Below are 27,979 nucleotides of genomic sequence, written 5' to 3' on the forward strand. Positions count from 1 at the left end.
TGTAGGTGGGGTATATTGTAGACGAGATGAAAGTAGAAGGTCTTGGTTTGGCATTGTCCGGGTGCACATTCACGCCACACACCGATGCCACACTGGCCGTGCCACCACCGCCCACGGTGCCGTCCTGACCCATTCCAGATCGCATTATCAATGGACAACCCCGACCCGAAAGCGTGTTTCAGCGCCTGTTCGACATCCGAATCTCCGACATAACGGGGGCTCAAGGGGATACGAGGAGCCGAGGAGGGCGATAGCAGCTTGCTAGAGGCCCACGTGCGGAGTGGGCCACGGTGCCCACTGGGGACCGAGTCACAGGAGGCGAGGCGAATGATAGCTTCACGCCGTTAGACCCCCGTTCGGCACCGTACGCCATGTCAACCACCCATCATCCGAAAGATACCCGTGTCACTGCGTCATTGGCGCCACGCAACCCGAATCTCAGCGTGTGTAGGACACCGAGCTCTACGAGCGAGGTCACGCGGCGTCACTCGGGAGCAGGTCATCCGCACGCACCGATGCGCGCACTGGGCCCCAGGTGCCCCAGTTCATGTGATAGCGATATGCTCGTGCGCCGATATACCGGTGAACGGGTATTGTACGCGGGGTGGGCGTGGCTTGCTGGGCGCACCTGGGCCAAGCGGGAGCCGATGCGGAGTTCCCGGTGGAGGAGGCGAGGCGCCACCTGCCTTGGTTGTTGGTTTCCGCGGAGATCACCCGGATGTCTGGAGCAGCAACCTCGCGTGGCGTGGCGCTCATGCACCGGATCCTCGCCATCCGAGCCCTCGCCGACGGCGAGACAAGGTGCGGCGCCGAGCGGGCCTCCGTGGGGCCTTGAGCGTCGATATAAGGGCTTGGAGCGCTGTTGATCCTTGGCCCCAAGTCCGAGAGCGCCGACTCGCAGTACTGAACCTCGACTCGCACCACCACCCTCATCATGCCGTCCGGAGCTACTGGCAACGCCACGGCCAACCCGTTCAAGGTTGGCCTCTTCCCCCTGCACTACCGTGAGCCTGCGTTGCCGTCTTGCCGCCCACTAACGACCCCAGTCACGGCCTTCATCCTCGTCACGACGCTCTTCTTCCTCTGGGGCTTCGCGTACGGCCTGCTCGACGTGCTCAACAAGCACTTCCAGAACGTGCTCAACATCACCAAGCTCAAGTCGACGGGGCTGCAGGTGGCATACTTTGGTTTCGGCTACTTCTGCTTCTCGCCCGTGGCCGGCGAGGTGATGAAGCGCAAGGGATACAAGTTCACGATCATCATGGGCCTGAGCCTGTACGCGCTCGGGGCGATCATGTTCTGGCCGTGCGCCAAGTTCTCCATGAGCAGCAGCAACAAGGACGCGGTGTTTGGCGGGTTTGTCGTGTGCACCGGCGTCATTGCGAGCGGGCTCGCGTCGCTCGAAGTCGCGGCCAACTCGTACATCTCCGTCATGCCGCCCGTGTCCGTGTCGAGCTTCCGCCTGCAGCTCTCGCAGGCGTTCAACGGCGTCGCGCAGTTCGCAGGCCCGTTCATCGCCGCAAAGTACTTCTTCCGCGGGGAGAACGCAAACAACCTCACAAACGTCCAGTGGGTGTATCTTGCCGTCGCGATCGTCGGCGTCATCGTCGCCCTGCTGTTCCTCTTCACCAAGCTCCCCGAGGTCGAGGAGGCGGATCTCGTCGCCGACGACACGCAGGAGCGCCGCCCGCTGTGGAAGGAGACTCGCGCCGTCACGGGGTTCATCACCCAGTTCTTCTACGTCGCGGCCCAGGTCACCATCGGCGCGTTGTTCCTCAACTACACCCACGACGCCGGGTTCGAGGACCACCGCGGCTCCGAGCTGCTCTCGTACGCGCTCATCCTGTTCACCGTCGGCCGTTTCTTCGGCGTCGTGCTGCTCGCTGTCGTCACTGCCCCCGTCTTGCTCGGCATTTATGCCCTCATCGCCGCGGTCGTCGGGATCCTCATCTCGACGCTGCACGGCACCGCCGGCGTCGCAATGGTCATGCTCATCATGTTCTTCGAGTAAGCCGCCCCAGCACTTCCCCCTATCCCCACCTAACACGCACCCAGATCAATCATGTTCCCAATCATCTTCGCGCTCGCGACAAAGAACCTCGGGTACAACACGCGCCGCGGCTCGTCCCTGGTGATCATGGGCATTGTCGGCGGCGCCGTCTACCCGCCGTGCCAGGCCGCCATCGCCGACAGGTGGAACACGCGCGTGTCGTTCTGGATCATTGTGCCGAACTTTTTGATCATCGCCGCGTGGTCAGTCTACATCTGGCACATTGACGGCCGGCACTTCACCACCTCGAGCGAGGCCAAGGCCGTGCGCGACGACAACGAGAGCGGCCGGGGCGCCGAGGAGGGGTTCGAGGACGTCAAGGCTGGCGCTGAGGTCGAGCATCGTGAGAAGTACTAGGGCAGCTGATGGAGGACAAGCGGCGGGGAGTAAGGAAATGGGTCAGTAGGATGTAGGGTTGATGAAGACTGTTATCGCCACGTCGCGCCACACAATGGAAGGAGCTGCGAAGCTGCCTCTTTCCATCGCACCGGGGCCGCTTCGGCCCCGCCCTGGGCGCACTGGGAGACAAAAGGAGCTCGGCTTGAAGCCTGTCGACGAGGAAGAGGTTCGAACTCTGGCGTGCAGTATACACCACCTTAGCAAGGAGGCAACGCCGGCCGTTGGACGCCCCTGGTACACAGTCCGCTGGGCCACGAGGCTGGCGCAGGGAGACGAGTCGCGGATGCTGTGTCAGAGCATATTGCGCGGTAGTGAGTCTGCAGTGCTTGGGATTGCGGCGAAGATCTTTCGTATGCTTTCGTGGTTGTGAGCTTTGTGTGTGACGGTGTGTGTCTCGGTGAAGGGCGTAGACGGTTGATTGTAGACAATGCCTGCCTAGCCACTCACCGAAACTACAGTCGCCCACGACACCACCGTACAGTACAGTCCCCAGCGCCTGGGCTACCCGCGACGCGAGAGGCGACTCGGCGCCGCCGCCAAGAGTCGCGAGCTGCCGAAACGAGGCTTGCCAAGACCGAGGCGACGAGGCGGCGAGGCGGCGAGGCGACGATTCAGTGCCGTCGCGATCCGCTGCGCCGTGGCTGAGTGTGTGGGTTCTGCGTCGCCGTCTCCAAGTCCATCCGCCGGTGTGATTCAGTAGACGTAGCTGATACTGGGCTAACTGACGCCTCGTCAACCTCGTAAGCGTCTCGGCCGATGGTACGCGACGCGCCGTCGGACTCGTCCGCAACCAACAACACAACGTTGCCCGCTCCGGGACCGGGTCGACGCGGTCCGCCGCCGGCGGTGCAGCCTTGTTGTTGCTGTGCTCCTTTTGTTTGACGCCAACGGCGCAGCAGCATAGCACAGCGCGCAGCACTTGGCCTAGCAAGCAGGCCTAGAAGCAGCCTGACAAAGCAGCAGGCAGAAGCCACACGAAGCTTGTTTGGCCGCGCCACGAACCAACCCCGCCGGCTTTGTTCCCACCACTTGCACGCGTGGTCCAAGCCGAGCGACCCGACGAGTTTACCGGTGGCTCGGTCGGTCGGTCGGTGGCTGCGTCGTCGTCGTCGCCGTCGTCTGGCACCTCTTACACTCCCCCTTCTAGCACCCATTGGAAGAGCAGTGCATACCCCAAACACCCCAAACGCACAGACCAGCCAACCCCGATGGAACGCAGCAAGCAGCTCGCCGCAACCACCCACCCACCCATGATGTAACCCGCGATCGTGCGCAAAGTTAAGCAGCGCGCAGTCCTGAGGATAGCGGCATGTCGGCGAGTTTCATCCGGGCAACGCAGGGTGTTAGGCATGCGGCAGTGGGCAAGCAGCACACGCCGGGACCTGGCTGGCTGGGCTGGGCTCGACGCGTCAAGCACGATACCTACACCCACGTCCCGACGACGCTCGCTGGGACGCTGGGACGCGCTGGTCCCGAACGCGGCCCGTCGGATGCGCAGAGTGACTCGCCACCCTTTACCCCTCGATGCCAAGTGGGTGCTACTCGCCTGAGCAGTCCAGATTCGGGTCAGGTGATGGTGCTGGATAAACATGCGTGCGAGGGGGAGAGCAGAGGACGCGTCGACGCCACCACGCCGGCTAGGCTCGCGGAGCTCGCGGATCCTGTCCGCGAAGAAGGCGGCTGTCGAGACACAGACACAGACGCGACTGCGCCTCATCGACGCCAGCGGGCAACACGCGTTTGGGGGTCTTGATGTCTTGTTGACGTTTGCGGACAAGTGGGCGCGGACGGCATCGGCATTCGCGGCCAACATGCCAAGGGATGATGATGCCGTTGTCATGCTGTCGCTGTCCTTGTCGCTGTTGCTCCGGCCGATCGGCCAACATCATCAAGCTCTCACCGCATGACGGCGCATGAGGGCCCCAAAGTCCCACAGTCGCCGCTCCACTGCGTCACCGGTGCCGTTGCCTGTCGTTGCCGCGGGGGTTTACAGTTTGGGATCGGCGCAGTGCGCATGAAGCATGCGGCATGTCGTCGTTGTGCACAGTGGTTCGGGCGCTTCGGCAACGACAGAGCGACGACGACATGCCCCACCCCTCGCATGGCCGGTGGCTTGTGCCGGCCAAAAGGCAATTCCAACCCCAGCCGTGTCATGATGGAGCCCGATGGACAGGGCGGGTGCCGAGAGCGCGCGGAGGGGAAGAGTCGCGCGACGCGCCGCGCCGCGCCGCCGGTCCTCAGGGTAGCGGGAACGCTGGGTTGGGCAAAATGCAATGAGCGCTGTCCTGACGCTGGCTGGCGGGCGGCATGGCGCTGGATCTGCAGTGGGGGAACATGGTTCTGCTGGGTTTGGTAGTGTGCGGGCAAGGCAGCGAGGAGGGGGAGGAGGAGGTCGAGGGGGACGAGGAGGACGAGGAGGACAACGACGAGGAGGAACCACAGCGGCGCTCCCCAAACTTGTCGAGCGTTGCCCAGAACCCCTCGGTGTACCCTCACGCCCCGCGCTGTCCCCCGCTTCGCCGCTCAATTGCCCATGGAACGTCGGAACCGCGTATGCATAGGGTGGGTGCGTGTGGATGTGTGAGTGGAGCATGATGGTATGCATGCGGGCGCGCTGCTCGACGGCCAGAGGAAGCAAGGCACAAAGGGTTCCTGCCCGCAAAACGTTACGTCGTTGAGCCTGTGTTTGTGGACGTCGTCGTCTTCGGGAGTGAGGCGGGAAAAGCCTATAAAGAGGCAGCGAGACATGATACACAACCCCCCGTCCATCAATCTCTTCTCAACTCGACCTGACACACCCACGCCCTCACGCACCTTTTCCTCTTCGAAATGTTCACCAAGCTCGCCGCCCTCACCGTCCTCGGCCTCGCCGCCGCCCAGACCGTCACCGTGACCGTCACCGTCACTGCCCCGTGCCAGTCGGTCTCGAGCACCACCTCGGCGCCCTCGTCGTCGTCGACCACCTCGGCCCCCTCGAGCAGCTCGACCGCGCCCCCCACCGCCTCGGGCAAGCCCATCCACCCCAACGGCAACACCAAGAAGTGTCTCGACGTCCAGGGCAACGTCCAGGCCAACGGCACCCCCGTGCAGATCTACGACTGCAACGGCTCGCCTGCTCAGAACTGGGTCGTGAGTAACCACAGCAGCACAAACATGATCGGCGCGCGCATGCTCACACACACGCACAGATCTCCAAGGGCTCGACTGCCGTCCAGCTCGCCGGCACCCAGTACTGCCTTGACGCTTCGTCGAGTGAGTAGCCAGCCGGCGAACGCCACGCCACATGCCATGCCACTAGCAGCTAACACCCACCCCCAGGCCCCGGCAACGGCGTCGGCCTCAAGATCTGGCAGTGCTACCCCGGCCTCACGCAGCAGACGTGGTGGTACACCGACGACAACCGCATCGCCGTCCAGGGCCAGGGCCAGTGCCTCGACCTCACCAACGGCGACCTCACCAACGGTGTCCAGCAGCAGACCTGGCAGTGCACCGGCGGCAACACGCACCAGATCTGGACCCAGTAAGCGGGTCGTCGCTAGTGCGGCTGTGCCACTCGCTCAACACCATTCACCCCGACTTTGGCTTTTTGTCACTTATCCTTTATATGCGTAATGCAACGGACACTATTTCGCACAACGAGCACAACCAAGGCACAAGAGCAAACACAGGCAGCAGCACAATTGTCCATGATACCAAAAGGGCCGAGTTGCCAGAGAAACGAACAAGAGCAAACAAGTCTACTTACCCCCCATCACAACGAGGTTTAGTCTACGCCGTCCACTACTCACTGCCCTGGCCGTGTCAGCTGGGGTTTCTGGGTTCACGAGCAGGTCTCCCCACCGTTTCCGCCGTTGCCACCATTGCCACCGTTGCCACCATTGCCACCGCCGTTACCGTTACCCCCGTTGCCCCCGTTGCCACCATTACCTCCCTGGCCGCCGCCGTTGCCGTTGCCACCGTTACCCCCGTTGCCGCCGTTGCCACCCTGGCCACCCTGGCCACCGCCAGTGCTGCCGCCACCGGGAGCCTTGTCCTTGATGAGGTAGACCCAGTCGGCGACGCTGCCGTCCTCGCCGTGCAGGAACTCGTAGCTGAGCGCCGTCTCGTTGTGGATCTTGAGCTTGCCAAAGCCGTAGTGCGTCTGGTCGAGCGTGTTGGTGAGGGGCAGGACGGGCGCCTTGCCGAGCGTCGAGTGCGACTCGACGTTACCCGCAGCACCGTTGATGATGTGCGTGATGGAGACACCAGGGTTGGTCTTGTACGTGTTGTTGTTGATGACCGACGCCTTGTCAATCGTGCCGTTGTGACCGATGGGGAACGTGCGCTCGTACCAGTGGATGTGACCCGAGATGTACAGGTCGACGCCGCCCTTGATGAGGACGTCCTCGAACGCGTTGCGGATGTTGGCCTCGTACGCGGCCGTCTGGGACGAGTAGAACGGACGGTGGGTCGACGCAATGACCCACGGCGTCTTGGTGCGGTCGACCTTCTTCAGGTCGTCCACAAGCCACTGGTACTGCTGGTACGCCGTGTTGTCCTTGTACGATCCGTTGATGGCGCCAAACGGTCCCGCGTCGGTCGGGTACGTCTGGTTGAGGAGCGGGTGCGTCTCGTTGCCCTTGAGGTCGGCGACGAACGGGTACTCGGGCGACTTGTAGTAGTCGGTCTCGCCGTCGAACGAGATAAAGTGCGCGAGGCCATAGTCGAACGAGTACCAGAAGTTGCCGACGCCGCCCGACACATCACCAGGCATGTGGAAGCGGTTAATGTACGCAGTAAAGTTGCGCTGGCTCTCCGGGCACGAGTAGTAGCTGAGCTTGGACTTGGAGGTGGAGCCGGGCGCCTTGTTGTCGACGAGGACGGCGGCGAGCTCGCCGTTCGTGCCGTCAAACTCGGCGCACGACGTCTCGTGGTTGCCCGGAAGGACCATGTAGGGGACCTTCTTGGTGATGTCGACCATCCACTGCTGCCACAGGTCCCAGTTGGACTCGTAGATGGTGGAGATGTCGCCGCCCCAAGGGCCGCCCTGGGAGGGGAACTCGCCGTCAGGCAGCGGGATCGAGTAGTCTGGGTTGTCGGGCTTGCCGTCGGGCGTGGCGAGCTTCGAGTTGGTGCCGTTGTAGCACACGTCCCACGACGGGTCGCAGTGCAGGTAGCCCGCGTACCACTGGTCGGCGTACGAGATGTCGCCGCCGTGCCACACGAACGCGGCGCCGTCGTTGACCGCGTCGAGCACCTGCAGGTGCGTGCCCTTGGCGTTCGTGTAGCCCATGTCGGCGAGGACCGCGACCGTGAACTCGGTCTTGTCGCCGGCGGGAAGGGCCGTCGTGAACGAGAGCACGTCGGACGGCGTGGTGCCGTTGCCTCCGGGGATCTTGTAGTAGTAGGTCGCGCCGGGCTGGAGGTTCTTGATCTGGACTTCGTGGAAGAACTGCGAGCACTGGGTCACGGGGAGGAGGGAGCAGGGGGGCGTGCGGTCGTAACTGCGGCGCCATCAGCTTCTGCCACACGCCACACTCCCCACCACCCTCCTCCCACTCACGTGTGCGTGAAGCCCGTGGCCGTCTGGTCAAGCTTGCTCTTGCTAGTGCCATACTGAACAACGGGGTTCGCGCCGATGCCGAAGGGCGTCTGGAAGTGGATGTTGATGCCGCCGGGGAAGTAGGCGCTGCTGATCACGTTGATGTTGTTGGTCGGGTACGCACCGGGGGCGGGATACACGGCCGGGTGCTCCCACAGGCGGGGGTATCCCTTGCCGTTGCCCTTGCCGCCGTTGTCGACCGAGGGGTTGACGGGGTCGCCGACGGGGATGGCGGGGCCAGTGTACGGGTATGCGGTGTCGACGGCGCGCTTGGCGGGCGCGGCAGACACAGCCGGCGCGAGGAGCGCGAGCACGGCGAACGCGGAGGCGGGGAGCATTGTCGCTGCTTGCTTGGGTGGTGGGGGGTGTGCTTCTGCTCACCTCGAGCTAGTTATGGTGCCAGCCAAGGCAGGCCTGGTTGGTACTCCCCCCCACCTGCCTCACCACCCCCCAGTCCGTTCCGAGGCCAAGACGTCGACCACCGGCAGCTGGAATGTCGTCGCCCCCCGGGCTGGAGCCAGAATTAGCCCTCGCTGGAATGCCCATGAGCCCACCGGCCTGGGTGGGCGGGCCAACACTTGGGCTGGTAAGTGTCATCGGCCTGCACGTGCGTAGTGCGAGATGGTGTCAGTCATGCTCTCGTCGAATCGTCAACAGCTCAGTGGTCAGAGACACGTTTCACGCCGGCTGGGGTGAGGGCCTGAGGGGGTAAAAATAGCGCTGGGAGAGTTTGCGCTAGTGTGAGTGAGGATGTCGGAGGCGGCGAGCGAGTCGAAGGAGGGTCGAAGCGACGACAGAGAGTCGAGTGAGACAGAGGCTCGCTCGCTCGCTCGCTCGATTGCGTCAGTGCCAAGAGCTTGCAGCAGCTATACATTCCGCGGAGGCTGCCTGGGTGCGTAGTCGTAGTCGTCGCCCACCGGCTTCGATCCGCAGACACACAGCAGCACACGTTGCGTCGTCGCGTTGCGGGACCGCAAGACTGTGGTAGCAGCACTCTCGGGACGCAAACAACGCAACACGACGCGACGACGCGGCGACTGCTCGGCGCAGCGCCGCAGCGCGCCGCAGCAGGCCACACGCGGTGCCCGACGCCGCCCGCCGCCAATGCTAATCAAGCATGAGTGGCCGTCCTGAAGCCGGCGCCGAGCCGGTCGGGGCCGCGTTGAGCAGGAGCGGGTTATATATGACCAGCACACACTCGCACGTGCGCGCGCCGGCCGACGTCGACGCACCGAGGCCTCCGACCATGTCCCGCGTGCAGGCAGCACCAACCCCGCTGGGTTAGGCCGGTTCTGCTTGCTGCGCATGCCTCGCGCGCGACCCGTCGGACGTGCCGGCTGGCTGGCGGGCTCGGCTAGCTGGCCGCGGCCACGCGTTACTACAACACGTTCATATCTGACTCTCTACCGGCTAGATAAAGGGGCGCTCAGCCTGCGGGGTGATGCGCGCGCCGTGGCGCTTGGCGGTCGTGACGGCGTCAAAGTCCACGAGCGCGCTGTGCGCCGTGATCCTGTTATCCCACAACACGACGGTGCGCGGCTTCCAGCGCAGGCGTACCTGGAAGTCTGCGCCGCGCTCGATGTGCGCATACAGCAGCTCAAGCAGCGCGTCCGACTCCTCCTTCTTGAGGCCGACGATGCGGCGCGTGAACTGGCGGTTGATGAAGAGCGCCTTCTCGCCCGTGACGGGGTGGCGGCGGACGACGGGGTGCTCGTTGATGACCGGCTCGCGCTTGACAATGCCGCCACGCGCGCCCTTGCGCGAGTGCTCGGCCTGCTCGACGCCCGAGTGCGTCGCCTTCAGCGTCTCGACAAACGCCGCGAGCGCGGGCGAGAGACGCGCATACGCCTGCCGCTGGTCGACGTACGACGTGTCCCCGCCGCTCTTCGGCGAGTCGTACAGGAACAGCGCGGTCAAGCCAGGCGGCTGCTTCTCGTACGTCACGTCGCTGTGCCACAGCACCGACGTGAGCTGGTCCGGCCGCTCAAAGTTCGCCGTGCCCTTCGGGCTGCGGTACACCAGGTGGAACTCGGGCAGGCCCTCGGGCGCGCCCGACGTCGGGTGGATGTGCGGCCGGCCAAAGAACTTGGCCCAGTTGTTGATCTGCCATTCGGGGTCCTGGTCGACAAAGTCTTGGTCGCGGAAGGCCTGTGGTGGTGCGGCGAGGTCGTGTGACGGGCATATAAGTGGAGGGCGGGGGAAGGGAGGCGTCAGCATGTGGTTTCGAGATTATCGCGCCGCTTGGCGCGCCGCCACTCCAGGCAGTTCGCTTCGCTCACGCCCCATGGCAACACTCACAACAACGCCGCGCTGCGCGACAAACAGCGCGAGCTGCTGCCTGCCCGCGTCGTCAAGCTGGCTAAGCTGCACCCCGGACACCTCGGACCCGAAGCGGGGTGTGAGCTCGTCGACGTCCGCGTTGGCGAGGAACGCGGCCGGGTCGGCGTGCTTGAGCGCCTCGTGGCCTGGGTCCTTGTGCTCGAAGTCGGTGAGCGGGGGGAGCTTGAGGTGGCCGTCAAACGTCGGCAGGAGGTGCTTGTAGGGATACTGCTCGTCCGGGAGGCCCGTCTCGCTGAACCACTGGGCTTTGGCCGTGGCCTGCGGCACAGGCGGGGAGAGCTTGAGCGTCTTGACGCCTTCGGCGACCTCGGTGAGGGTCTCGGTCGTCATTGTGGTGCGTGGGTAGGTGAGTGGAAGACTGGACGGAGCGACGGAGACGACCGGGTTATATCAACCATCACCATGTCGTCGTCGTGTGGAGGCAGTGGACGCTGCGCTGTTGCTGAGTGAGAAGAATGGGACATGGCCGATGGAGGTTGAATGACGCGCGACTGACGTGCTCGATCGTAATGGCCGTCGCGAAAGTCGCCTCGTCGCTCGGCAGCAGCAGCATTCCACAACTCGTCGGTCACTCATCCGCCCAACGTCGCAGATGGTCACTTCGTCGCTCGGTATCTTGTGCTGCCTAGCGCTCGGACATGGCCTCGCGATGTTGTTATCTTGCGCTGAATCATTTGGAATGAGCGACAAGAGGTCGAGCGGCGAGGCGGTTTTTGGTTATCGCGCAGTGTCGCTTTTGGTTATGTCGGTCTTGTCCGAAGGGGGACGGCTCGCGACATTTATAAAGGCTGTGGTGGTAGCGTCGTGGTGGATTCCAAATCACTTGTTCACTCGCGCACTTGTCGTCGCCGACACTACAGCCTGCACTGCTGCAGCGTGCAGCGCTGCAGCAGCCGACGCACGATGCCTCGAAGACAGGTCGGTGCCGTTGTCGTGCCGAGAAGACAGCTACGCTCGTTCGCTTCAATCTGCCCCTACAGTGTCCACTGCAGCAGCAGCATGGTCACCGAGCCATGTCCCCCAGACTGACTCACCCATGCTCACGCTCACCCGCTCACGTCACGTTATCCAGCCAGCAGCTCGGATGGTTTTGTGCGCTGTGATGGATGCAGCCGGCGACCGAGGTTTTGACTCGACCAACCCGTCCCGAGTCCCGGCGCGCAGCCCAGCCCAGCCGGCAACATTCGCGGCCGTGCAAGCCGACCGATGATGCAGCGGTCCGTCCACTGTGTGATTTTTTGTGATTCCACGCTCGTTCGAGCTCCTTCGTTACGACTTAACAACCACACAGCGACATGCACCAATGTCCCACACCGCCATGTCCTCAACAGCCACGACGACCGCAATCGAGCTAGGCGAGATGGAGGGCTCGCGCTCGCCGTACGCCATGGCGCCTGCCGGGGCGGACACGCCGCTCGAGCCGTCCGCCGCGCCGTCGTTACACGGCAGCGACAGCGCCCCAGGCGACCGCGAGCTCGCGGCCTTGGCGCCAGCCGACAAGGGCGCCCAGGCATGGCTCTTCCTCTTCGGCGCGACGGTCATCGAGACGACGGTCTGGGGGCTGCTCAACGCCGTCGGCGTGCTGCAAAACTACTGGATGACTGAGCGGTTCCGGGGGCACGACTCGACGGTGACGCTCGCTGCGTCGCTGATGAACGGTCTATCGTTCATGAGCGTCGGCGTGTTCGGGCCCCTGTTCGCCGCGTTCCCGCGGCACACGAAGATGATCCAGACTGCCGGACTGATCGTGTCGAGCATCGGGCTGATCAGCTCGGCGTTTGTCAACAGCCCCACGCAGCTCATCGGCACCCTCGGCATCCTGTACCCCTGCGCCGCGGCGCTGTACCTCCCTGCTGCGACGCTCGTGTACGAGTGGTTCCATGTCCGCCGAGGGCTGGCGAGCGGCATCATGTTCGCGGGCACCGGCGTCGGCGGCACCGTCTTCGTGAGCAGACTCACCCCCTGCGATTCTTGCACCCGCTGACCCACTGCCCAGCCGTTCATCCTCGACGGCCTGCTCAACAAGTTCGGATACAAAGCCGCAATGGTCTCCCTCGGCCTGGGCTTCTTCGCCATCAACGCCGCCTGCCTCGTCTTCATCCGCCGCCGTATCCCCCTCGCGCCAGAGATGGGCCGCAGGCCGAGCCTCAACTACCGCATCTTCACGACCTGGGCGTTCTGGTGCGGATTCATCGTGCTCCTCCTCACCTCCATGGGCAACTTCAACCCGACGCTGTGGATCCCAGGTGCGTCGTGGGGCGACAGGAGTGACTGAACGGTCGCTGACACACGCAGCGTTCGCGGACAACGTCGGCGTCCACAAGCCCAACGGCGTTGCCATCGTCTCGATCATGAACGGTGAGTGCACCACCCCTTTGCGTTCGCTGACCCCCAGCCGCTTCAGTGTTCGGCAACGCGCTCATCGGCTACCTCTCCGACCACGTCCGCACCAAGATCATGTGCGTGGCAGTGTGCACCATCGGCGCGGTCGCCGTGCTGGTCGCCTGGGGCTTCGGCACGAGCGCGGCCCCGCTCGTCCTCTTCGCCATCGTGTGGGGCATGAGCGCGCTGTGCTTCGTCAGCCTGTGGAGCAAGATCATCACCCGGATATGCAAGGACGACCCCATGCTCCCCATGCTTGTGTTCTCCGTGTTTGCCGTGCTCCGCGGCGTCGGCAACGTCACCAGCGGGCCCATCTCCACCCGCCTGCTTGAGACCAGCGCGTTCAAGGGGGCCGCGGGCGCGTTCGGGTCAACGAACTTTGTAAGTGGGAAAGCGGCGCCAGCGCTGACGGCAGGGCGCGGTACTCATCTACACGGCCGCGACGACCTTCCTCGGCGGCGCTGTCGGCGCATTTTTCCCGGCCTGACGAGGCAGGCACAGCCTCGTCGCGACGACGGCGCGCCGCTCCTCCCAACATAGACTAGATTTCAAAGGAGCGGGCAACAGACAATGCATAGAGTGTGCACTGTTGAAGTGCCGTGCCCACACGGGGCCGGTCGGCGGTCGGTCGGTCGTTGATATCTCTCGTGCTCACAGCCGCCGGCCAGAAGACACACACGCAACGATGCCGAGCACGGCACGCACCGCAGCGGCCCAGTCGTCGACTGCGGGCGTTCAAGCCAGCCGGGCACGAGCATGCCGCTCATGCCGTGTCGCGTCGTCCTGCGCGCAACCATGCGGGCCCGAATCGCCTCGTTTATCTCGTTGAGGCCTCCACTTGTATCGATCTTGCGGCTACCGTCGGCCACAAAGCCACGGCAGTCGCCATGCCCTTCGGTCTTGTCGTCGGAGGATCGATGCCGAGCGCCACGGCTGGTGTGGCCGGTGTGCCCGCTGGGCTGCACGCGCGCCACGTGGTTTGCCGATTTGCCGCGTGCCGACTGACTGTAGGTCAAGCGAGAGGAGTGACGTCAAGGACCTCCACTATCGATTTCTTTCTTTGCTCCACCAGTGACGCTCGCTCGCTTGCACGTTTGCGCGCGCGCAGCACGCTGGAAGTCAAGTTATGTGACATTCCAGCGGGAGATGGTATATAAAGTGACGCATGGGAACGGTAAAGTTTGCTCTCTTCTTCACTCACCCTCGCAACCTCACCCTCACTCACTCATAACCACAACAATGTCCACCGACTACAAGTTCAACGCCTGGACCGGGCAGAACGACGACGCGATCAACGGCAACCTCGTCTACAAGGAGATCACGCCCAAGCCGTGGGACGAGGACGATGTGGATGGTGAGTCGGGGTGTGGATGGGCGGGTCTTGCCTTTGCGGCGTTCCTGGGCCGCGGCTAACCCCCCGCAGTCAAGATCATCTACTCGTCCATCTGCGGCTCGGACGTCTCGGGCCTCGCGGGCCACTTTGGCCCCGTGCAGCCCGACCGTGTCGCCGGCCACGAGATCGCCGGCGAGGTCGTGCGCGTCGGCTCGCAGGTCAAGAACCTCAAGGTCGGCGACAAGGTCGGCATCGGCGCGCAGTGCGATGCGTGTGGGGAGTGCCGCTGGTGCGGTGACCGTGAGTCTGGTTGGGTGGGTGGGGGATGGGGGTATGGGCGAAGGAGAGCATATGGGCCCACAGGAGTGCAACTCTTGTGTGCAGCTCTCGGGCGGCGGGGAGGAGGGCAACTCTTCCGACCACACACTCACACCACGCGCAGACCGCGAGAACCTCTGCCCCAAGATGACGTTCACGTACGGCGGGCACCAGTACCCGCGCGGCAACGCCAAGGGCACGCAGACGTACGGCGGTTTCGCCAAGTACTGGCGCGGCAACGCCAAGTTCGCCGTCAAGGTGCCCGAGGGCGTCGACCTCGCTGAAGTCGGCCCGCTGTGCTGCGGCGGCCTGACGGTCTACGCGCCGCTCGCGCGCTTCGGCGCCGGCAGCCGCGCGAAGGAGGTCGGCGTCGTCGGTATCGGCGGCCTGGGCCACATGGCCATCATGATCGGCAACGCGATGGGCGCGAACGTGACTGCTATTTCGCGCGGCGCGTCCAAGGAGGCCCAGGCGAAGGAGCTTGGCGCGAAGAACTACATTGCGACGAGCAACGACCTCAAGGCGGACTTTGCGCCGCACGCGCGTTCGCTCGACCTGATCATCTGCACCATCAGTGAGTGGCGCAGCGTAGCACTAGACCCGGCCCCAGCTAACCCCCCGCAGACCCCCACAACCTCCCGGTCTCCGACTACGCCTCGCTCCTCTCGCCGGACGGCACGATCGTCTTCGTCGGCGTCGTGCCCGAGCCGTTCGCCATCTCGTCCTTCCAGCTCATCCAGGGCCAGATCGCGGTCGCCGGCTCGCTGATCGGCTCGCCTGATGACCTCGCCAACCTGTTCGAGCTGGCCGCCAGGAAGAACATCCACCCCTGGATCGAAAAGTTCAACATGGACGACATCAACACTGCCATCCAGGGCGCGCGCGACGGCAAGCCGCGATACCGCTACGTGCTCGTTAACACGGACAACGGGGGCAAGCTGTAGGCGAGTTGTATATATAGACCGACGTGACTAGGTGGGATACGATATGAATGTGCCCATAACCGCCAGCGAGCAGACCCCGGCTTATCGGTGTGTGAGGTTAGCGTCGGCGACCGTGGCGACGGCGCGGCATGTGGAGCGGCTATTTGGGGCTCGCTGCTGGGACGAGATAGTGGGTCGGTGTATGTAACTGCGCCGCTGCTGCTCGATGCAGAGTCACGAGTCGACAGCAGAATACGACAACCCCCACTCCCCCACCCGAGGTGTCCATATCGCGCAGTCTGGCCTATTTCGAGCCCTTCGTCCAGCTGCTTGCCGTCAGCCGCACCGAGGGACATGACACGCCGACGAGCACGGATCTCGCGGAGGTCGGGCGACTCGGCGGGACGGTCCAGTCGAGTGGGGGGGGGGCAAGTCAAGAGGACCGGCGACCAGATGTCATGTCGCGCGTGCATAAAAGCTGGACATGACTTGGACGCCGCGGCCACCCCCGCCGCCGCCACGGCCCTACCCACCCACCCCCACGCAATGCTCACCCGCATCCCGACCGGCACCTGGCTCCCAGCGTACGTGCCCCAGCGCACAACCGTGCTGGCAACCATCCTCCTGCTGTGCTCGATGGTGCAGAGTGCCACCGGTGAGCCGCCCCGCCGTCCCGTGCCACCACTCACCCCGCCCAGTCGGCTACGACGGGTCCTGCCTCAACGGCCTCAACATCCTGCCTTGTGCGTCCGTTGCGTCATGACGCAGCTAACGCCAGCGTACGCAAACTACTTCAACCTCAATGCCGCGACGACGGGGTTGAACACGGCGAGTATCTTCATCGGCGGCATCCTGGCCAATCTCGGTGGGTGTGGCACGCCAGACGACTCGCACGCTCGCCCGCTGACGCGCGCTCGCTCTCAGTCGGCGGCATGCTAACCGACCACTACGGCCGCCGCCTCTCCATGCTCTACTTCTCCCTCCTCTCCCTTCTCGGCATAGTCCTGCAGGCAGCAGCACAAAACACGGCCATGTTCACCGTAGCCCGCGTCGTGCTGGGCTTCGGGACGGGCGTGAATGGCATCGCGGCGGGCGTGTACTTGAACGAGGCGTTTCCCAGCCGGTGGCGGACGTGGGGGGTGGGGACGCTCAACAACTTTTACTAGTAAGCCGGCGTCGTCGGGGTTGGTAGAGAGCTCACGCCCCCAGCATCGGCGCGCTCATCGCCGCTGGCGTCACGCTCGGCACCAGCTCGTGGCCCAACTCTACCTGGGCGTGGCGCCTGCCTTCCCTCCTGCAGGGCGTCTTCAGCATCATCTGCATCGTCCTCCTACCGTTCATGTAAGTGGCGTGGCGGAATCTCCACTTCCTACCTGTGGTCACACTCGCACTCGCGCTGACGCGCTCGCGCTCGTGCTTCTAGCCCCGAATCCCCCCGCTGGCTAGTCCACCGCGGCCTCAACGACGCAGCCCGCACCACCGTGGCGGCATGCAACGCGGACGGCGACGCGTCCGACCCGCGCGCCATGGCGGTGTACGCCGAGATCGTCGACACACTGACGTGGGAGCGCGAGGTGGGCAAGACGCTGTCCCCGCTCGAGATCTTCAAGGGCAAGACTACGCGCCGGAGGCTCATGATTGGGGCTTCGCCGGGAGTCATCACCTCGAGCACGGGGAACATTATCGGTGCGCGCGTCGCCGTCAGAGCATGTGGCAGGGCTGACCCCCCACCTAGCGTCGTATTACCTCGGCGACGAGCTCACCTCCGCCGGGGTCACCTCGTCCCTCGCGCAGCTCAAAGCCAACGTCGTCCTCAACGTATGGTGCCTCGCGTGCGCCGTCGCGGGCACCCAGCTGCTCGTGCGCTGGGGCCGCAAGCCGAGCGCGCTCGCGTGCCAGTTTGCTCTCATCGTGCTGCTGTATATCATTGGCGGGCTGAGCAAGGTGTATGCCGACCACACTGCGGCGGGGGTGACGAGCTCGAATGCCCTGGTATATGGCAACGTCGCGGCGATTTTCCTGTTCCAGGGGGCGTACTCGTGAGTGTGTTGCCACAGACGAGTGATAAGCCCTAACGCGGCCCAGCGTCTGCTACACGCCCATCCTCAATCTCTACCCGCCGGAGATCATGAACTTCTCTATGCGCGCCAACGGTTTCGCGTTCATGAACCTGTTGTTGAACTGCTGCGCGTGAGTCGGGCGTCGGCGAGGGTATCGAGCCTGCCTGTAAACTAACACCCCCGCCCACAGCCTCGTTCTCGTCTACGTCATGCCGATTGGAATGTAAGCCCCCGCATACCCGGAACAAAGCTGACGCCAGCGCCAATATCGGCTGGAAGATGTACATGGTCAACGCGTCGTGGGACTGGCTGTTCCTCATCTTCATTGTGAGAGCAACACTTCATGGTCATGATGGCTGACGCCCCACAGGCCGTGTTCTGGGTCGAGACAAAGGGCCGCACGCTCGAGGAGATTGACGAGATCTTCGAGGACCGGCACCCGCACGTCTCGGACGTGGAGGACAAGGCGGGGCATCCGGTGGATGTCAGTGTGGGGGAGGTCAAGGAGGTGCCGGAGGAGGGTAAGGTGGAGTAGAGTAAGCGCGCCGGTGTGACAAGTTGTGGCCCTAGCTCGTGGCTCGTTGTGAAAGTAATCCTGTCCGTCATCCTTTGTAGGCCCGCCCGAATGAACGCGTCCAAGAGACGGCATACATCCCCACTTCGACCCACCCATCACACCACACCCCCGTTGTCCTTGTTCACCAGCACGTAGCGGTACTTTGCCTTGCCGGCCTTGGCGGCCGGGATCGCCTGGTTGATGTCGTCCATGTCCACCTTGTTGATCCAGGGCTTGACGCCGCCGCTGGCCGCGAGGGCGAACAGCTCGCCGAGTTCCTCGGGGGTGCCGATGACGGAGCCGGAGACGCCAGTGGCATCTGGGAGGTCGAGTCAGTCGCGTCCAGTTACCACTCCCTCTCTTCCCCCGCCCCAACCCCCGCCCCACTCACTAGCAATCAGCGACCCCGACATCAAGTCCATTGGGGACAGGACGACGCCAACGAGGACCATCTGCCCCTCGGGCGCAAGCAGACCGAGGTAGTCGTTGAGCGGGAGCTCTGGGGGGTCTGGTGTGTGTCAACTGCCGCGTCTCAGGCCACACCCACTAATGGTGCAGATGATCAGGTCGAGGCTCCTCCGGTGCTGCTTGAAGTCTGCGCGCGTGTTCTCGCTCGTGGCAATGTACGCGTCCGCGCCGAGGCGGAACGCGTCGTCGCGCTTACTCGTACCGCGCGAGATGGCGGTGACGTGCGCGCCCATTCCCTTGGCGATCAAGATGGCCATGTGGCCCAAGCCACCGATACCCACGACGCCGACGTTGCGCGCGCGCTGCGTGCCGGCCCCCCATCGCCGCAGCGGCGCATACACCGTCAGTCCGCCGCAGCACAGCGGCGCAGCGAGCGCCGGGTCCAGCCCTGTGGGAATCTTGACGGCAAACTTGGCGCTGCCGCGCCAGTGCTTCGCGAAGCCGCCATAGCTCTGCTGCTTGGCCGCCTTGGCCGCGCCGCGCTGGTACTTGGAGCCGCCGTACGTGACCGTCATCTTGGTGCAGTAGTTGACGCGTTCTGGGCCGTGAGCCAGGGAAGCTGGGTCGGTCACGTCGACTTACCCTCGACACACCACTTGCACTGCCGACAGCAGTCGGCCTGCGCGCCAACGCCGACAAAGTCGCCGACGGACAGGTGGGTCACGGCCGATCCCTTGCGGATCACGCGCCCGACCACCTCGTGGCCTGCGACACGGGGGCCGAACGGCGCGATCGGGCCAAACTCGCCACCGAGGGCAGAGACGTCGGTGCCGCAGATACCAGAGTAGACGACTGCGACTGACAGGGTGTGAGCTGGTTACAAGGTGTCGCTAGCAATAGATCATCCCTGCCCGCACTCACCGTCCACGTCGTCGGCCTCGAACACCTTGGGCTCAATGTCGCCGAACGTCAGCCCGCCCGTGGCGGCCGTCTCGTCCCTCCCGATCCAGGCCTTGAATGTGTCTGGCATGTGAGTGTGAGTGTGTGTGTGGTATGGGGAGTGTGATATGGAAATCAAGTCAAGTACGAGATGCAACTCGGCGACAACCGTACAACTCGGTGATGGATGTCCGGCACCCGGCTGTGTCGCTTATCGTCGATTATGACGCGCACTGGCTGACTACAAGTCGACAACACTGTCGTCGTTTTGACATCTATCATGCGTGCATTGCGCTTTGCTGACTGTTGGCAGAGGTTGGGCGAGATTGTCAAGCATGAGCATGTGCCAGCGGCAGCGCTTGAGGTTAGGGCGGTAAGGCTGAGCATATGCCGAGGACCTCTGCCTCGGAGCTGGCCGTGGGGACTCCGCACGAGGCAAGGCCCCGTCTGTGGCATTGCGTTTGAGCCTTGAGAGCTCCCCCAGTGAGTTGCATGTCGCATGTTGCGAACATCTCGTCGTTGATGGGGTTGGCTTCTTGAACACACCAAAGCTTCTTCAAGCGTCAAGCGGCAAGCTTCAAGTGTCAAGTGGCCCGATACCAACCCCACAGGATGCGGGATGCCGCAATCGAATGGTGACACAGGAACGGCACCTCCGCTTGATTGAGCCGCTGAACGCTTCAGCAGCAGCTTGGTTTTAATAGGAGCTTGTGACGAGCTTGTTTAGCAAGTACAAAGTGTAACGCGCAGGACGCCGCAGGCGGCCACTGATTGACCTCGGCCTGGCGACAGGCTCGGCTTTGACCATGACGACTCGGCAAGCCCGCCACAAAATGTTGCGACCTTTGGCTCGGCGCACAGTTCAGAACAGACACAAGCGCGACTCTACGAGCATGTCATTCCAGGTCACCTATTGTCAAATCGATACCAGCTCGACTTATCTAGCTATCTGCCGCTTCGGCAGTTGACGAGGCGCCCACGAATCCGCACCCGCACACAACGTCGCGGCGTCCTGGCATCTTGATCGCCGCAGTGGTGACGTCTGAACTCAAGTATAGGCTCGATCCCAGAGCTATACCAAGCGCTCCCTTTGTCAAGCCCACCCGCGTATGCGCACTAACCTTTGGCCGCCCTGACCGGCTGCCGATGGGTGTGCCGTCTGTGCCGTCTTCTAGCTCTAACTCTATTCGTATGACGTCGGACAGCGTTCAAGACTATTTAAGGCTGTTGCGTTGGGGGAGCACAGCCTGCCCAGCTCACAAGACAACTGTTCCACCATGGCTCCCAAGAAGATTGTCGTGTTCGGCATCACCGGCGTGCAGGGCGGCAGCGTCGCGTGCTACCTCCTCGAGGACGGCAAGGACAAGTTTGACGTGTGGGGCGTGTCGCGGAGCAAGACGAGCGCCAAGGCCAAGGGTGAGCAGACCCCCGGACCCGCGTGCTGACCGGCCGCAGAGCTCGAGAAGGCTGGTGTGACGATTGTCGAGGCCGACCTCGATGACCCGAGCACGTACGAGGCGGCCCTCAAGGGCGCGGACAACGTGTGGGTCAACGCGAACTGTAGGTCCCGCCGCCAGTGCACAGCTCACGCCAGTCTGGCTCTACTACGACGGGACGAACCCCGACGAGGCGGCCGCGCACGAGGTGCAGCAGAACAAGGACGTGATTGACGCCGCGATCCGGCAGGGCGTGCCGCACATCACGTTCTCGGCCGTGCGTGACTTTGGCGACAAGTTCCCCGTGCCCCACGCCGACTCGAAGGTGACGAGTGAGTCGTTGTATCCCCCGCGGCAGCTGATCCGCCGCAGTCGTCAAGTACCTCGAGAAGCTGGGACACGACCACGCGCTAGTGTACGCGCCGTGGTTCTGGACCAACGTGCTCCTCTTCCCGCGTCGCAAAGAGGGCGACAAGTGGGTCGTGTCGTGGCCTGTGCCGGACAATGCCCGCATCCCAGGCTTCGACCCGGAGCAGGTGGGCGCGTACGCGCGCCTCGTGTTCCGCGACCCCGAGGCATGGAGCGGCAAGAAGATCTTCTGTGCGAGCGACATTGTCAGCCCCGTCGAGCAGGCTGCGGCCCTCAGCGAGGTCCTCGGCGTCGACATCGTGCCCCACGGCCTTACGCGTGAGGGGTTCGACTCGCCAGAGTTCCAGGCTCAGCTACCCCACGAGCTTGTGCTCAACTACAAGGCGATTCTGAGGTGCGTCAGTGGTTGGAGTCTGATGGCGTTAATGATGACACTAACACTTCCCGCAGCATCGAGAACCCCAAGCCAGAGCAGGCGCGCAGTCTCTACCCCGAGGCGTACTACTTCAAGGACTGGGTCGCCAACACCCCCGAGCGCGCTAAGGCGTTTACTAAGTAGGGCCTCGGGCTGTACCGAGTCGGAATGAACGAATGTCGTGCTGCCCCGTGACTCAGCTCCGGTCCTGGGCGAGGCGAATGCTATTCCATTCATTGTTTCCGGTACTGAACGACCAACGCTTACTGCACTTACAACCTCCCTTTACCCTTTCCTGTCCGGCCAACAATCCCTAAGTGTCTCGACGATCTCCGCTAGTGCTTCTTCATGTCCTCGATACGCTCCTCCTCGTCTTTGGCGTCGGATGGCGCGTCATGATCGACCCGGGCAAACTCATTGACGCTCTTGCTCGCAAATTGGCGGGCAGGGACCTTCTGGCTGAACAATTTGTCGAGCTCGCCGTACGTCCGGCCCTTGGTCTCGGGCAGGCGGAAGTAGCAGTAGATCCAGCTGGCGACGCAGGTACCGATGAAGAGGCAACTGGCGCGGGTACCCCATCCCCACCCCTGGGGCGTGAGCATCCGGGGAAGGAGCTGCTGTATGACGATGGCAGAGACAACGTAGCACACACGCGCGAGTGCAACTGTCGGGGGGCGCACTCTGCTCGACGGCATCTCGGCGACGATCGCGTAGGTGCCCGGCCCGAGGGTCGTGGTGAAGGAGAAGTTTGTGATCACGAGGATACCACCAATCGCACGCGCAATGTTGTTGTTCTCCGGGTGGGCGGCATGCACGAATCCCATCGCTGCGAGCACGGCGTGCGAGCACGCCAGCATACCGAGGCCCGTAAGCTGGATTGTGCGGCGGCCAAAGTGGTGCGTGGCTGGGTGTCAGCGGCAGTGGGAGGGCATCACTCACTGATCCAGTAGACAAATCCACCCACGAGAAACATGCTGTAACTGATGAGGTTGATGTTGAAGGCTCCCGTCTGGCTCATGCCAGCGGCACGAAGGCTGATTGTCAGCCGTGTCAGATACAACAAACGCCACTTACAACTGGGTGGCGTATCCCGCGATTGCCTGGCCACACAGGATCTGAATCGCCCAGACAACACAGCAAATCTCAGTGCGGCGGCGGTTCGTCCCCTTGAAGCAGTCGGCATAGCTGCGGCCTGACGCCTCCTCCTTCTCAAGCTCATTCTGGTGGACCAAGAGGGCGACCTGGGCGTCGAGAGCCTCCTCGGTGTAGTGTCCGGTGCGGGCGAGGCGGCGGATCGTCTCTCGTGCCTCTTCGTTCCGGCCATTCTGAACGAGCCAGCGGGGACCTGACATGTTAGCGCTCTTCAATCCCAGCTGCACTCACTCTCAGGAGCGAACATCACACCGATGAATAGCGGAACGGGCCAGAACCACTGGAGGACGTACGGCATGCGCCAGCCCCATATGCCATGGATCTGGAGCGACGCGCGCACGATGCCGGCGGCGAGGAAGAGGCCTGGCGTCAGCGCGGCTTGAGTGCCACCAAGAACGTACCAATGCCCCAGCACATGTTGACATAGGAGGCGAGGTAGGCACGCAGGATGACGGGGCAGATGTCGGCCGCGTACGCCGTTGTGAGGGTCTGGAAGATGCCCCACGGGATGCCGCACAGCAGTTCACCACCAAACAGCATGGGCAGGTTCTTGGAGAATACGGGCAGGAAGATGGCCCCCACCATGAGAATCATGCCTGCCGCGTAGGTACGTTTCGAGCCGAACTTGGCTTGAGCGTAGCCATTGATCTGGGGTCAGTGCTGCTTGCCTCAGCCTCACTCACGAGCAGGCCGATGATCTGGCCGATCTGGGCACCCTGTTGTCGACGTTAGAACCGCTACGTCCCCTTCCGCTCCGCTACCAACGTACGTTGTTCATAAGTGACCTGATATCAGCGCACCTCTGCACAAGTCACTCACTGCCAAGTCGCGGGGATGTACTTCTTCCCCTGGGCGTTCGTGTGCCCAAAGTGGTTGATAAACTCGTTCTGCCCGAAGAAAGCGTTGATCTACATTAGCCCGCGCGCCACAGACAAACTCACAATGCCAATGTCGTACCCCTCCATGATGAGCCCGCAGGACAGGAACGCCGACCACAGAGCAGCAGGGTAGTACGTCGCGAGCACCTCCCTAAAGCCCATCTGGCGCTCCTTCGCAGCCGCCTCCTCCGCCAGGCGCGTGTTGTCGGCGTGGTCAAGCTTGTCCGTCATCGTGTCGTAGAGCCCAGTACAGGCGAGGAGTGTGGGGGTCTGTCCCGCATGCGGGGTCCCAGTTTATGTATCTATGCCGGCGAATGTTCAGAACACGCAGCTGAGTGTTCGGCTGTGTCCAGGTGTTCGTCAGGTGCGCATTCCGGAAATCTACGCCACAGCGCGCCGCCGGCTGCAGACCGGTCCTCGGCATTGGCAATCTCGGCGCCGGGCGTCGGTCGGCCTTGGCGTGGGTTTGGGGCCCCCGAAGCGGCGGACCGAGGGGCCTCGGGGCGGAGCATGGTTGGGACTGCGCCGGTGTGTGTGCGTGGGCATGTTCGATTGCGTACGTCGTTGAAGATGCTCCGGGAGGATGAGTCAGATGGGAGCAGCTGACGTTCCCCGGGCCGCGCTCGGTCGGCGTTTGAGGTGAGTGAGTGGCGAGTCTGACGACTCCTGCCCACTCGGCAAGCAGCATGCTGTAGGCGACATGAACGTGGAAGTGGGGAGGGAAACGTCAATGCAGCTGGCGGTGCTTCCCCGCACGTCTCAACTGTGAACCCGCCACAACGGTGGCGAGTGGCGATGTCCGTGGGCGACTTCGTCGAGTTGGTTGAATGATGCCCCTCGTCAGCGTGGCAGCATTGTGCAGGGCTCTCGAAAGAGAAATTCATACAGTAAGACTATGTACCTACATCACCTCACGTCGCTCGCATCTCCAAGTCATTACGCTACCCCGACTGCCTGCGGTGGCGACTCTTGAGCCAACAACGGCGTGAATGGCCCTGCCGTCAGCCGAGCCATTCCCCGGCTGTACCTACCGTCCACCAGTAGATCTAGCCACTCGCTCTCATTCCCATTCAGCGCCTCCAGATTCTTCAGTCAGTGAGCGTACTCCACCAGCACCCACCTCGGAAAACTGCGCGAAGGCCAACTCGTCGGCTGCCGTCCCCAGGGCTTCAGCCTCGGGGAACAACACGAGCGGGGCAGGTACAGGCAGCTCGGTCGTCGTCGCATGTGGGCTCGGTAGGCCGGACTCCGGGAGACGGTGGCGTGCGCGTGTTCTCGCAGCAACATGCCGCAGCTGCCGGTGGAAACTGAAGCCGGGGACTGGGGTCAGCTTTCTCCATTCCCTCGCACCACTTACATCTGTTCAACTGGTCTGCCAGCGTGGTGACGTTACGTACCACGCCGCGCAGGTCGACCCTTTCGGGGAGGATCCGCGCCAGGCGGAGGAGGTACTTTGCGGCAAATGCCAGACCGACGACTGCTGTCAGCAGAGTACCAGCGCCGCTACCTACAGGCATAGTGATCTGCGAAGCGCAGCCGCACGAGGGCCTCCGGCTGCACCATGTGTGCCACGAGCTCGTCGGCGACGTGCAAGCTGCGCACGAGCCAGTGCCGTCGTCTGCGGGGGAGGCAGTCGACGTCGAGCTTGGTCTGGACGCCGCGGAGGACGTGGTAGTGAAACTGCAGAATACTGTGCGACTTCATCACGGAGACTGGGGTCAGTCAGCGGGGCAAAGAGGGGAAACTTACGCTCGGTCACGAGGAAGTTGTCCGCGCCAGTCCCGCGCGAGGCTTGAGGTCAGCATAGCTTTGAGCAAGCACATACCGTAGTAATCGGCCCAGAAGTCGCCCCAGCCGTCGAACGCCTCGTTGGCCTTGTGCACGATCTCGTCGACCTCGGGCGGCGAGACGTACTCTGGCGTCAGGAGCATCTGGAGTCCCATCTCTGGTCGGGTCAGCGCAGCACGGAAGCATACGCACGGCGATGGAGGACGAGCTCGACGAGGGCGATGCACCGGCTGTCTGTTGGGATAGAGAGGGGGTGCTCGAGCAGCCGGCGCGCGGTGGAGATCGTCCCGTCTTCGTCGGGGTTGACGACTGGCCGTCCGTGGTTCATGCTCATCCTGGGGTTAGTGGCGGCCTGGCGAGACGTCCTTACGCGAGCTTGAACCGGGTCAACTGGGGTGATCAGCACAGCACACCGTGCCACACGACCCACCACCAGCCACAGTCGTGCTCCCATGACGCAGCGGCGGTCGGCCTCCAGCTCGTCCGGCGTGCGTCCGGCACCCATGCCTGTTGCTATGAGGTTGGGGAGACAGCGATACAGGCCCATGTCGACGCTGTGGGGCGTCAGTGCGGTCCAGGACAGGTGCCGTATCGACTGACGCAACGGCGTTTGCATGGTCTGGTGTCAGCTCCATCTCACGAGGCGCAGCTACTCACTGACAGGTCTCCACGCCGTGTCGCCCCAAGTAGCTAATAGAACTGGTCGTCAGCTTCACTCCGGCCAACAACTCACTCAAGCCCTGCACGATGCTCATGCTCGCGATCGGCGAGAAAAGTGTCGAGGCGGCAATCTTCTCGGCATGGCGCTTGAGCTTCACCCCGAGCTCGCTCTTGCCCCCAACTAGCCGTAAGCATCGCCCAAAAAACACATCACACTCACCCTCGGCGTCGGCACACATCTGCCCGATCATCATGATGGTGGTGAGGCAAAGAGGGCTCCGGCGGCGTATTCTTCACAGTGTCAGTGGTCAACACGCTTGCGCTCCTCACTCGTCAAACGTATCCGTCGCCGGGTCGAATATTGGCACATAATCCGATGCGCCAGCGTGGAACCTGGTGTGTAAGCGGGCGAACAGGCGGATACGCACAGGTCAAACAGCCTTCTCCCCTCCTCTTCGCCGACCAGCCCGAGGGTGACGGGGTCGTCATCAGCAGGCTCGGCGCCAATGCTGTGGTTCGCAGTGCAGGTACACGAGTCTACCCTTGCTCGGCGGGACTGTCTGTCGCCACCATCGACTCCATCATGAGGCCGTTTCGCAGCGCCGCCGACATTCACGCCGTCGCTGCGCAGCCGGGCCGTTTCCTCGCTCTGGAGGAAAGGGCCGAGTGCAGTCGCCAGCGGGCGGCGGCCGCCAATCTCGCCGTCCTCGTCGTCCGAGGGCGTGATGTCGTGCACTTGCGCGTCGACCTCGGCGTACTCTTCCCCTTCTTCCCCGTCGTCGTCCTCGTCCCCAGTGTTGCTCGCCCGTCCGGACCACGTCTCGCTCGACCCGCCGTGCACGGCGCGTAGGGCCGAGACCTGGGCTTGGGGGTTGGCGTATATCGAGAAGCTGACTGGCGGGATACCGCGTGGAGGGAACATTGATGGGGCGGAGGTTACCTCGGGTGACGGTGCAGCAGCGACTGGCGGAACTGCCTGCACCCACTGTGCCAGCGTGGACGGGTTGGAGACGATGGCTGCGTCGTGTCAGCCGAGCCCCTGTCACACGCTCACATGGCGTCTGTCCCGCCGACATGACCTTGAGCTGGGCGGTGTTCTCTGCAATGAGCGCCGTGAGGCCCTGCAGTGCGGCGCCGAACGAGCCCATCTGGTTCTCGAGCGCCAGCAGCCGTCTGTTACATCAGCCCACCTGCTCCAGAGGTCGGCACCCACTCCTTGTCTGTGCGCGTGGGCACGGCCGCGCGCCGACGATCAAAGGTACATTCTTCGCCGAGGCTGCGACAGCGCTTACATGGCGGGTTGTCCTTGCCCACACACTTGATCTTCATCTGATGGCAAAAGTCGCACGCGCCTGCCATACGTCAGGTCAGCGGGGCCGGCGTCAGACACCGCTGGACTCACGCTTGTTCGACTCCGGCTCGTCGGGCACCGAGGCTTCGCCTGAGGCCGAGCGGCGGGCCCGTCCTCCTGCCATGATGGTGCTGCTATGGGACAATGTACATTGCTGCGGGTGGGGGTCCATGGGTTTCTAGGTGGGGCTTGCTCGAGATCTCTTCGAGGAGTAAGGCAAGGGTGCCAAGGGATGCCCAGGCCGACGCCTCGGACCGATCATTTGCAATGATTTTCGGGCCGCCTGCTGGCTCCTCGGCGACTTGTCTGCTGACCCTTCCTCAACCCCGTGTCAGGCAAGCTACACCACTGCATCTCTCAGCAGCAGCCGCCAGACCACTAACTCCTCCTCACTGTGAGCATACTTCCCCCATGCGCTCTTGTCCGACCCGCCTGTTGCCGATGCCAGCCGAGTCGGCGCCGGCCATTTCACCAGCGCCATCTCCTCGCGGCTAACACGTCCTACTTAAGCCCGGCACCATGCCGTCCTGTTCAAGGCCACCACTCCCACTGGGATCGCACACAGCTCCACCGCAGCATGAAGTTCACACAAGGAACCCGCTGGTTTGAGCCTATGCTCGGCGTCAACTGGCGCGCGGCAG

General features: G+C 63.4%; 12 protein-coding genes across 14 annotated transcripts; 6 read left to right on the forward strand and 6 right to left on the reverse strand.

Annotated features, from left to right (window-relative positions):
• Window positions 1-934: 934 nt before the first annotated feature.
• Window positions 935-2,407, forward strand: gluP_1 (Glucose/galactose transporter; the record flags this gene model as incomplete). Its single annotated transcript, XM_062772937.1, has 3 exons — window positions 935-1,004; window positions 1,047-2,007; window positions 2,056-2,407. 3 exons carry the CDS (start codon window positions 935-937, stop codon window positions 2,405-2,407), a joined length of 1,383 nt encoding a protein of 460 aa, XP_062628921.1.
• LOC62_04G006372 (uncharacterized protein) lies at window positions 1,195-3,351 on the reverse strand (the record flags this gene model as incomplete). 2 transcript variants are annotated; one of them, XM_062772938.1, is made up of 5 exons in its annotated part: window positions 1,195-1,530; window positions 1,565-1,690; window positions 1,790-2,001; window positions 2,052-2,804; window positions 2,897-3,138. In XM_062772938.1, 4 exons carry the CDS (start codon window positions 2,143-2,145, stop codon window positions 1,195-1,197), a joined length of 768 nt encoding a protein of 255 aa, XP_062628922.1. The 2 variants fall into 2 exon arrangements, with proteins under 2 accessions (XP_062628922.1, XP_062628923.1); XM_062772939.1 differs by lacking the exons at window positions 1,195-1,530; window positions 1,565-1,690; window positions 1,790-2,001 and adding an exon at window positions 3,176-3,351 and having other exon boundaries at window positions 2,741-2,766; window positions 2,897-3,090.
• Window positions 3,352-5,278: 1,927 nt separating this feature from the next.
• On the forward strand, window positions 5,279-5,973 carry abfB_0 (Extracellular exo-alpha-L-arabinofuranosidase; the record flags this gene model as incomplete). Its single annotated transcript, XM_062772940.1, has 3 exons — window positions 5,279-5,578; window positions 5,638-5,701; window positions 5,768-5,973. The coding sequence occupies 3 exons, from the start codon at window positions 5,279-5,281 to the stop codon at window positions 5,971-5,973; spliced, it is 570 nt and encodes a 189-aa protein (XP_062628924.1).
• Window positions 5,974-6,233: 260 nt separating this feature from the next.
• aphA_0 (Acid phosphatase) lies at window positions 6,234-8,368 on the reverse strand (the record flags this gene model as incomplete). Its single annotated transcript, XM_062772941.1, has 3 exons — window positions 6,234-6,241; window positions 6,290-7,932; window positions 7,992-8,368. 3 exons carry the CDS (start codon window positions 8,366-8,368, stop codon window positions 6,234-6,236), a joined length of 2,028 nt encoding a protein of 675 aa, XP_062628925.1.
• Window positions 8,369-9,412: 1,044 nt separating this feature from the next.
• Window positions 9,413-11,026, reverse strand: JLP1_1 (Alpha-ketoglutarate-dependent sulfonate dioxygenase). Its single transcript, XM_062772943.1, has 2 exons — window positions 10,329-11,026; window positions 9,413-10,178 (listed from the first exon to the last, which is right to left on the reverse strand). The coding sequence occupies exons 1-2, from the start codon at window positions 10,698-10,700 to the stop codon at window positions 9,441-9,443; spliced, it is 1,110 nt and encodes a 369-aa protein (XP_062628926.1). The 5' UTR covers window positions 10,701-11,026; the 3' UTR covers window positions 9,413-9,440.
• On the forward strand, window positions 11,001-13,329 carry asaE_9 (MFS transporter asaE). Its single transcript, XM_062772942.1, has 5 exons — window positions 11,001-12,315; window positions 12,367-12,616; window positions 12,666-12,728; window positions 12,766-13,133; window positions 13,168-13,329. Exons 1-5 carry the CDS (start codon window positions 11,674-11,676, stop codon window positions 13,237-13,239), a joined length of 1,395 nt encoding a protein of 464 aa, XP_062628927.1. The 5' UTR covers window positions 11,001-11,673; the 3' UTR covers window positions 13,240-13,329.
• A 628-nt stretch (window positions 13,330-13,957) lies between these two features.
• adhA_1 (putative formaldehyde dehydrogenase AdhA) lies at window positions 13,958-15,494 on the forward strand. The gene is made up of 4 exons (XM_062772944.1): window positions 13,958-14,106; window positions 14,176-14,385; window positions 14,528-14,977; window positions 15,028-15,494. The coding sequence occupies exons 1-4, from the start codon at window positions 13,992-13,994 to the stop codon at window positions 15,345-15,347; spliced, it is 1,095 nt and encodes a 364-aa protein (XP_062628928.1). The 5' UTR covers window positions 13,958-13,991; the 3' UTR covers window positions 15,348-15,494.
• A 378-nt stretch (window positions 15,495-15,872) lies between these two features.
• Window positions 15,873-17,921, forward strand: LAC12_8 (Lactose permease; the record flags this gene model as incomplete). The annotated part of the gene is made up of 11 exons (XM_062772945.1): window positions 15,873-15,981; window positions 16,025-16,069; window positions 16,105-16,191; window positions 16,251-16,491; window positions 16,536-16,667; window positions 16,750-17,012; window positions 17,062-17,365; window positions 17,412-17,516; window positions 17,577-17,609; window positions 17,647-17,713; window positions 17,757-17,921. The coding sequence occupies 11 exons, from the start codon at window positions 15,873-15,875 to the stop codon at window positions 17,919-17,921; spliced, it is 1,551 nt and encodes a 516-aa protein (XP_062628929.1).
• Window positions 17,836-19,415, reverse strand: adhC2_1 (NADP-dependent alcohol dehydrogenase C 2). 2 transcript variants are annotated; one of them, XM_062772946.1, is made up of 6 exons: window positions 19,272-19,415; window positions 18,993-19,208; window positions 18,490-18,948; window positions 18,334-18,450; window positions 18,056-18,261; window positions 17,836-17,981 (listed from the first exon to the last, which is right to left on the reverse strand). In XM_062772946.1, the coding sequence occupies exons 1-5, from the start codon at window positions 19,378-19,380 to the stop codon at window positions 18,059-18,061; spliced, it is 1,104 nt and encodes a 367-aa protein (XP_062628930.1). In that variant the 5' UTR covers window positions 19,381-19,415; the 3' UTR covers window positions 17,836-17,981; window positions 18,056-18,058. The 2 variants fall into 2 exon arrangements, with proteins under 2 accessions (XP_062628930.1, XP_062628931.1); XM_062772947.1 differs by having other exon boundaries at window positions 17,836-18,261.
• Window positions 19,416-20,566: 1,151 nt separating this feature from the next.
• On the forward strand, window positions 20,567-21,653 carry NMRAL1_3 (NmrA-like family domain-containing protein 1; the record flags this gene model as incomplete). The annotated part of the gene is made up of 5 exons (XM_062772948.1): window positions 20,567-20,705; window positions 20,745-20,849; window positions 20,884-21,057; window positions 21,098-21,488; window positions 21,545-21,653. 5 exons carry the CDS (start codon window positions 20,567-20,569, stop codon window positions 21,651-21,653), a joined length of 918 nt encoding a protein of 305 aa, XP_062628932.1.
• A 191-nt stretch (window positions 21,654-21,844) lies between these two features.
• On the reverse strand, window positions 21,845-23,770 carry MAL11_1 (General alpha-glucoside permease; the record flags this gene model as incomplete). The annotated part of the gene is made up of 9 exons (XM_062772949.1): window positions 21,845-22,413; window positions 22,449-22,543; window positions 22,584-22,854; window positions 22,893-23,024; window positions 23,063-23,309; window positions 23,345-23,377; window positions 23,431-23,446; window positions 23,481-23,569; window positions 23,603-23,770. The coding sequence occupies 9 exons, from the start codon at window positions 23,768-23,770 to the stop codon at window positions 21,845-21,847; spliced, it is 1,620 nt and encodes a 539-aa protein (XP_062628933.1).
• Window positions 23,771-24,430: 660 nt separating this feature from the next.
• Window positions 24,431-27,510, reverse strand: priB_6 (Protein priB; the record flags this gene model as incomplete). The annotated part of the gene is made up of 19 exons (XM_062772950.1): window positions 24,431-24,534; window positions 24,571-24,625; window positions 24,660-24,859; window positions 24,897-25,016; window positions 25,051-25,251; window positions 25,289-25,330; window positions 25,365-25,484; window positions 25,520-25,662; window positions 25,698-25,717; window positions 25,758-25,881; window positions 25,928-25,946; window positions 25,985-26,026; window positions 26,061-26,168; window positions 26,208-26,278; window positions 26,318-26,380; window positions 26,416-27,004; window positions 27,042-27,160; window positions 27,201-27,339; window positions 27,390-27,510. 19 exons carry the CDS (start codon window positions 27,508-27,510, stop codon window positions 24,476-24,478), a joined length of 2,355 nt encoding a protein of 784 aa, XP_062628934.1. The 3' UTR covers window positions 24,431-24,475.
• Window positions 27,511-27,979: the final 469 nt, after the last annotated feature.

The sequence above is a fragment of the Vanrija pseudolonga genome, chromosome 4, assembly GCF_020906515.1.
Source record: "Vanrija pseudolonga chromosome 4, complete sequence".
In the NCBI taxonomy this organism is placed as follows: domain Eukaryota; kingdom Fungi; phylum Basidiomycota; class Tremellomycetes; order Trichosporonales; family Trichosporonaceae; genus Vanrija; species Vanrija pseudolonga.